This window comes from Ipomoea triloba, chromosome 15, assembly GCF_003576645.1.
Source record: "Ipomoea triloba cultivar NCNSP0323 chromosome 15, ASM357664v1".
Taxonomy (NCBI): Eukaryota; Viridiplantae; Streptophyta; class Magnoliopsida; order Solanales; family Convolvulaceae; genus Ipomoea; species Ipomoea triloba.
Window position 1 is genome coordinate 23,415,619 of NC_044930.1, and position 8,661 is coordinate 23,424,279.

The 8,661-nt window shown below is 31.1% G+C and overlaps 1 protein-coding gene across 1 annotated transcript; it reads left to right on the forward strand.

The window, feature by feature from the left end:
* The first annotated feature begins 1,534 nt into the window (after positions 1-1,534).
* Positions 1,535-3,300, forward strand: LOC116005533 (acyl-lipid (9-3)-desaturase-like). The gene has a single exon (XM_031245744.1). The coding sequence runs from the start codon at positions 1,763-1,765 to the stop codon at positions 3,104-3,106; it is 1,344 nt and encodes a 447-aa protein (XP_031101604.1). The 5' UTR covers positions 1,535-1,762; the 3' UTR covers positions 3,107-3,300.
* Positions 3,301-8,661: the final 5,361 nt, after the last annotated feature.

Here is an 8,661-nt window from a genome sequence, read left to right on the forward strand (position 1 = left end):
TGAACAAGACTTAGCTAGATTAGTCCAATCTCATGGGATAATACTAGTATGACACTATGATGGTATAGTTTGCAAATAAAAAAAAAAGTAATTTTTTATTGATTATTAATTTATAAATTGATCGATTAAGTTAATTAAATAAAGAAAAATAACAATTTTTTTTATAAAGAAAAATAACAGCTTTAGTCCTTAAGTTATTGACTAAGTTTTGTTATTTTTTTCCTTGTTAAAAAAATGTGACACTTTTAATTCAGTGTAACTAAAATTTGTACAACACTATATTTTAACCAAAATTTGACTTTCTTATCATTATACTTTACAAACTTAACATTGTCTTGCATGAGAGCATCTCCAAGCGAACGTCAAAATGTCATATTCCAATGTCATTCCACCATTTTGCCAATTTCTTGTGCTCCAAGCCAACGGTAAATGCTAAAATATTTGGTAGAGGTTAACAGTGATGCACCATATATAGCGTAACACTATTCACCTTCGTCAATTTCTTAGTTTGCCAAGTGTTGTCGATATATTTGACTAGCAAGTTTGTAGAGATCTCTAATGTCGATGATTATCAATATGTGCCACCAATAGCATTTGCTTATATTAATCCGCAATGTGTTCTCACAATTATTGTGTATAGCGATTTGTGCCCTTTTCTGAATCTTGAGCAATATCCATATATACTACAAAGTAGTTTATCTTCCTCATTTGACTATTTGAGTATTGAAGGTGAGAGGTTTGACATATTTCAAAGAGTGTTAAACTAAAAAGAGATGTAAAGAGATTTTGAGAATCAAAAGAGTGAAGATATTAATTTTAAATTTCAGTTGTAGTATTTATAGAGATATAATGATACCGATTAACAATTAAGGTCCAACGAGTGTACACAATTATGTTAAAGCTTATTCAAAGATGTAATATCTTTTATTGAAATATGTGTGCAAAAGATATACATACCAATTAACGGTTAAGATCATTGCAATCTAATCTAACGATTGTAAACAATGTTATTAAAACTTATTCAAAGATGTTCCTGTTTGGTAAATGGATGTTGGCTGTTTGGGTTAGAAAGTATGATTTGTAGAAAGTTGTTTGATAAATTAGCTGTTAGTTGATAGCTGTTTGGTATAATTTTTTTTCTTAAAAAGCTAATTGAAAAGGCTGCTTTGAGTATCTTTTTGAATTTTAGCATTTTGGAGTTACAAAAAGCTTATTATTTACCAACTAATAGTGGTCAAATAAGCTAAATTTGACTGATAGACTGATTATTTACCAAACAGGATCGTTATACCTTTTATTGAAATAGGTGTGCAACAGATATGCATACCAATTAGCGATTGCGGTAATACTTAAAATGACATAACATTGTCTTCCATGATTACCCTTAACCCCGATTTAGTCCTTAAATAAAATTACATGAGCACAGAAAAGTTGTGGGGCTTAAAAAAGGAAACTTTCAATACTCCGTACTCAGTAGTCAAAACTCCGTGTGTAACACTGTACATTTCCAGTTTTTGACAGCAGATTTCCATTTATTTTTTTAAACATCCTGTGGCGCTTTCTCTTGTAAATCCCCACCATGCATCATCACCTCTGAATAGCCTACAACTGACTAGATCAGGAATTCAGGACCTCCCATAGCTTCAAAATATCTTCTTTTCCAATGGTCGAAATCTAGGATTCTTGATTCCTGCTGAAAGAAAGGAGCCTTCTCAGATCTCTTTCTTGAATTCCCCTTTTGTTTTTTCAGGTTTGGGAATCAATGGCGGAATCCAAGAAGTACATTACTGCAGAGGAGCTGAAGGAGCACAACAAAGCAGGGGATCTGTGGGTGTCTATTCAGGGGAAAGTGTATGATGTTTCAGAGTGGGTGAAAGTCCACCCAGGTGGGGAGTTGCCTCTGAGGAGCCTTGCAGGCCAAGATGTGACTGATGCTTTTGTGGCATTCCACCCAGGGAGTGTGTGGCACCATCTCGACACTTTCTTCAATGGGTTTTACCTCAGGGACTACACAGTATCTGAGGTGTCCAAGGATTACAGGAGGTTAGTCTCTGAGTTCTCCAAGATGGGGTTGTTTGAGAAGAAAGGGCATGGGGTTTTCTGCTCCATGTGCTTGATGGTGGCCCTGTTTGCTGTGAGTGTTTATGGGGTTTTGTGCAGTGAAAATGTGTGGGTGCATTTGGTTAGTGGTGGGCTGATGGGGTGTCTGTGGATTCAGAGTGGGTGGTTAGGGCATGATTCTGGGCACTATCAGATTATGATGAGTAAAGAGTCTAACAGATTTGCCCAGATCCTTACTGGGAATTGTCTTACAGGGATAAGCATTGGGTGGTGGAAATGGAACCACAATGCCCATCACATTGCCTGCAATAGCCTTGATTTTGATCCTGATCTGCAGCACCTCCCTTTCTTTGTGGTATCTTCCAAGCTCTTTAACTCACTCACTTCACATTTCTATGAAAGAAAGCTGAACTTTGACCCTTTTGCTAGATTCTTGGTTAGCTTTCAGCATTGGACATTTTATCCTGTGATGTGTTTTGCTAGGATTAATCTGTATGCACAGTCATTTGCACTGTTGCTTTCCAAGAGAAAAGTGCCCAATAGGGGGCAGGAGCTCTTGGGGCTTCTTGCATTTTGGGTGTGGTATTTATTGCTTGTTTCTTGCTTGCCCAATTGGTGGGAGAGAGCCATGTTTGTAATTGCTAGTTTTGTGGTCACTGGGATCCAGCATGTTCAGTTCTGTCTCAACCATTTCTCAACCAGTGTTTATGTTGGACCTCCTACTAGTACTGATTGGTTTGAGAAGCAGACTGGTGGGAGTCTTGATATTTCTTGCCCTTCTTGGATGGATTGGTTCCATGGAGGGCTGCAATTTCAGGTGGAACACCATTTGTTTCCCAGGCTGCCAAGGTGTCATCTCAGGAAAATCTCTCCCTTTGTGAAGGAGCTTTGTAAAAAGCACGGTTTGCCCTATAACTGCGCCACGTTCTGGGAGGCGAACGAGATGACTATCAGAACGCTTCGCGCTGCTGCGCTGCAAGCCCGGGATTTAACCAAGCCGGTGCCCAAGAATTTAGTGTGGGAAGCTGTTAACACCCATGGCTGATGAGATTGTGATTGTGATTTTGGGGTGTTTATTAATTTCTGTTAAAGCATTGTGATTGTGATTTGTAGTAAATGAAAGTTTTCTGTCATTCTTTTGAGGCTTCAATTACTTGTGATTGAGTCTTGTAGGATGAGAGCAACAGACATTATTGTTATTGCCTAGTGAATGAATGAATGAATTAAGCTTCTTATAAATTTGTTTTTTTTTTCCTGCCCACAATAAGAATTAGAGTCTATTTGCAGTGTACTTGACAGTGTTGAAAGGAATATAGGCTGCTTTGATTCCATGATTGTGCAGTGACTTTCCTACAACAGTTTGGTGCTTTCCTTTTCTTGTTGATTTAGCATCATCATCTTGGAATGGCTTGTAAAGTTTGCTTCTTATTTTTTTGAGAACGTAAAGTTTGCTTCTTATAAAACAAGTTTTTAGACTATGACTTGTCAATTAGTTTGTGGCTTCTTTACAAACTACAGGGCTTGGAGGTCATTGATTTGGCCAATCTCCATAAATACTCAGATTATTAAGTCCTTTTGGCCTGCATTTGTGTGTTTTTTAACAAAGTGAAATTCAAAACCCCTTTTTGAATTAGTTATTCAGTTTAGCTGGGTATCTTTGATCCTAATCAATTACCGTATTGATGAAAATATCAATCTTTTTTTAGAGGAATTTTGTATTCTATTATGGAATTTAATGTTTTTATATATTATTTATTATTATATATTCCAATGCTTACTATACTACCAAACAAAGAAATGCATTCTATTTAAATCGATTACAATTATTAAGTATTTGATTTTCATTATCATTTCGATTCTAATGTTTGAACGAAAAATATTTTTTTTAGTACAATTGACTCTATTAGAGTTTATATCACATCCACTGAGACTCGATCTCATGACACACTCTTAATATATAAATATATAACTAAACTTGAATTCCAAGATTACATACAAAATTCTTTTGAGGAAAAGATTCTAGAAGTAATTGTATAATAGGCCTCAAGCCCATTATGGAGGGTCATTTCTGTGGGCCTTTTGAACTAGTCGATCAAGATTTGGGCTTCATTTCTTCCTGCCTTGACGAAGTTAAGCTAATTCAATAATAATATCTTCTCCCAATTCAATAAGGAATAAGGGTCAAATAGGCCACTGAACTACACACGAAATTACAATTAGGCCATTGAACTAAAAAACAATGCAATTGGGTTCCTGAACTACACAAATCCATGCAAATTAACCCAAAGTGACTTGTTTGACTTGATCTTCCGGTTACCAACTTTAAAAATAATATTTTAAAATAATTTTAAATTAATTAATTAATTAAAATTAAAATTTAAAAAAAAAAGGAACAAGTCAATTGGGTCTTTTTTTAATTTTTAATTTTAAATTTAAATTTAATTAATTAATTAATTAATTTAAAATTATTTTAAAATATTATTTTTAAAGTTGGTAACCGGAAGAGCAAGTCAACAAGTCACTTTGGGTTAATTTGCATGAATTTGTGTAGTTCAGAGACCCAATTGCATTGTTTTTGAGTTTGATGGCCTAATTGCAGTTTCGTGTGTAGTTCGGTGGCCTATTTGACCCTTATTCCATTTAATAATAATATCTATAATACCCATGTGATGTAGATAAGAATCATAAGATGTCTGCAAGTTTCTTCCAATTTAGTGATAACAACAACAACAACAACAACAACAATAATAATAATACCTACATTAGAGTTGGAGTTTTGAAATGCTATAGGGAAAATTTCAAGAAAGGTATAATTTATTACATATCAATTTATAATGGAAAAATTACTTTTTTGGTTATTCAGTTATACTCGTGGTACAAACATAGTTTTTGAATTATATGCGTGATCATCTTTAATTCCTAAGCTATGCACGAAGTGGCAATTTTATATTTTGGGGACTATTTCCAACATTAATTTGTTACTTAATAAAGTGGTTGATTTTCTTTCAAAAAATAAAGTGGTTGATTTGTTCCTTCAAAGACCAAAATCTCCACTGCATGCACAATTTAAGGGTTAAAGATAATCATACATATAACTCAAGGACTAAGCCTGCATCACAAGTATAACTAGAGGACCAAAATGCAATTTTTCCATTTATAATTTCTTTTTTGACCAAGTAATTAATTGCTAATAGTTATGGTGCAAAATAATTATTATGGTCAATTATATTGTAAAGAAGATAAGTAATTCAGATACATGAGCTAATAATTGTGGCATGAAATCAAATAATAATTATTGTAATATTTATGTCGAATAATTACTGTTAATAATTACGGTATTTAGTGATTAACGAAATGTAAAAAAAATTAATTCGCATTAATCATGCAGTCAATTAATTTGATACTTAAATTTATTTGGTAAATGAAAAATATATTAATGTAAAATTTTTAAAGCATAATGCACACCTCTCTTAATGCAAACAAGTAGACATAGGATGTTTGGCAATTATCTATTTATCTTATGGTATATAGCTGATTCGTTTGTTTGGAGATTCTAACTTGAATTTACACCTTATAAATACTTAGAAATATTGGCCTTCTTTAGTAAATGGTTGTTAGCTAATTGAGTTAGATGATATAATTATTTGATAAATTATCTTATAATTGCATATATGGTTTATAAATACTTTAGAAATATTTTTTTTTTTTTGTGAAAGTAAAATTAGATTATTAGAGAGCCAAATCAAGAACAATTGCATCCCGAATGAGAAAGAAAGGGAAAAAAAATAATGTGGAGACAAACCACTATTGGAAGTCAGATACATGAGGAAAAACCTCACACATGTAACAACTTGTACTGTAAATCACTCTGTGGGTCATGCTTAACCAAAAGTGTTTTGGACATTATCAAACTCGTGATTTTTTGGTGAGAGAATCATGCTCTATCTATTCGGTTAACCCTTTTGAGGCAAGATTTGAAGTATTATTGATTTCGTATATGGTTTATATTGAAGCTCAAATTGGTGCTTGATCTTATGTGAGATTGTAATACTTGCATTGTTAACAAAAATATGTTAAAAATTAATATTTTAGTAAAATTTTATTAAAAAAATATTATATTTTTGTTAAAAATTATTAATTTATGATAATCTTAGAAAAGATATAATGTCAATCTTCACTTCTTCAATGTATACAACATTTATGAGTACCAATATAATGCACATATTAATTTATGTGACATTATAGTGGTGGTTGCAAATAAAGGCATTGCGGAAGTTTATTCTTGCAAGCAAAGAATTATGGAAAAAATAAAAATAAAAAATCGAGGTGGGTTTCTCAATTAAAGGAGTTCGACGGTGGCCCTATGCCCCTAACACAATTAATGCATTATTATAAAACTAATTTTAAAACAATCAAAACTTTAATTACTGTAATTATGAGATTAAACCATTGCAACTTGCAAATGACTAAAACGTCAACGTCAACTCTCTTCCCACTTTATACAAACATTAGTAATTATTATTTTTAGATCAATATTAGTAATTATTAATCACTCATAATTACTCCATAATACTACACAACAAAAATGTCCCAAAAGAGGTGACCAAGTAGGTGTAGCACAGCATGATTCTTGTACATAAAAGTTAAAAGTTTAATTGTTGTTAATACCCTCTTGGTTGAGTTCGTCACATGAACTCTTACAAGTATAATTTACTTCCCTTGTGTGATTTGCAGACCCAGGTATTTGAGTAGTGGTTGCGTGACTATACCTAATTATACCTATTTATATATATATATATATATATATATATATATATATATATATATATATATATATATAATTATATTATTCATTGAATATTGAATAATGAACCTTCAAAATATTTATTTTTTATACATTGAATATTTTTTTTTTAATGTTTGCTATTTGTGTACTGATGATTTATTATTTGATATACGGACAAATAATGAACCTTGAAAATATTAAAAATAAACATTTATTCATGATCCACATTCTTTTTTATACATTGAATATTTATTTTTTTAATGTTCGTTATTTGTGTACTAATGATTTATTATTTGATATACGGTCAACTAATGATTTATTATTTGATATAACCTTGAAAATATTAAAAATAAACATTTATTCATGATCCACTGTATAATTTTCCAGAAAAGTATGTGCAGAAATATACTGTTTGATGTTGAGTCTCGAAGTTAGATTGAATCAATTTACATTTTCATAGACTTTGTGCAAGTTATGAGATCTAGAATATAATTTAGCGAAGTTGGTAAACTTGGATTATAAAAAGTAAAAGAAAAGTGAATATAATATATTCAAGTAAAATTGTCAAGTTAAAGGAAATTGAACAAAATCTAAAGTTATAAAATCCATTTCCACACCTTATCGTGGTATAATCAAGTTCTCATATTTTATTACATAATAGCAAAGTATTCCGTTATCCATCGTTTTAATGTCACAATATTTCATTACAATGCATAATAACGACAAATAAAATATACACTTATTTAGACCAACTGATTAATTGATTTGATGATAATGTTCACATCATTTCAGAGAATTTATAATATCAAACTTCACATTTTCAATATATACAATAACATATTTATGAGTTTCGACATATTTGGGTCATATATTTTATTAGAGTACATAATAACGACAAGCAAAATATACACTCATTAGGGCCGATTCATTGAATGATTTGATGAAAATGTTGGCCTTATTTCAAAGAATTTATAACATCAGTCTTCACATCTTTAATGTATACAACAATATATTTATGAATCTCACGACACATAAAGGCATTGCAACATGACATTTATTTTTTGCAAGCAAAGGATTCAAAAAAAAAAAAAAGAAAAAGGGTACGAGGTGGGTTTCACATTAAAGGAGTGTGACATAGACACTAAACACAATTAGTCCTTTATTATTAAAAAAAATCAAAACTTTAATTACTGTCATTAAACCGTTGCCACTTGCAAGTTGCACGTGACTAACGTCAACGTCAACTCTCTTCCCACTCTATCCAAATATTATCAATTATTAACCATTCATGATCACTCCATAATACTAACAACAAAAATAATAACCTAGAAAATTTGTAATCACAGGTTCGAATTCTAATATTCTTAATTTGAACCAATCAGTTATGAATTTAAGTTGATTTACCTATTATGATCATAAGACGAAATTTATCCAATGCATACCCTCAAATTATGACTGCAGATTTTTTTGTCATTCAAAAAATAATAAGAATGAACCTTAATTTTTTTTTTTGAAAGGAAAAAAAAAGAAAAGTACAGTTTAAGGTTCATGCCTTAAGGTTTAAGGCATGAACCTTAAATTTTTGGTGCACGTAATTATACGGATTGACTCAAATCAACAACTCTCATAGAAAATTTATCAACTCGTTTTCATAGAAAGTCGAATTGTTTGAAGTTGTCCCATTAAAGAATGATTTATCTAATTATATCATATATTACTCCGTACTATTAAATGAAAATATTTTCCCCAATTAATTCAAATTGGAAAATTTATAAATAAATTTAAAAAAAAAAAAAAAAGAGTTACACCACAAA

What these genes read in the sequence shown, in the direction of transcription:
- LOC116005533 (XM_031245744.1), top strand. Translation starts at nt 1,763, where the DNA reads ATGGCGGAATCCAAGAAGTACATTACTGCAGAGGAGCTGAAGGAGCAC.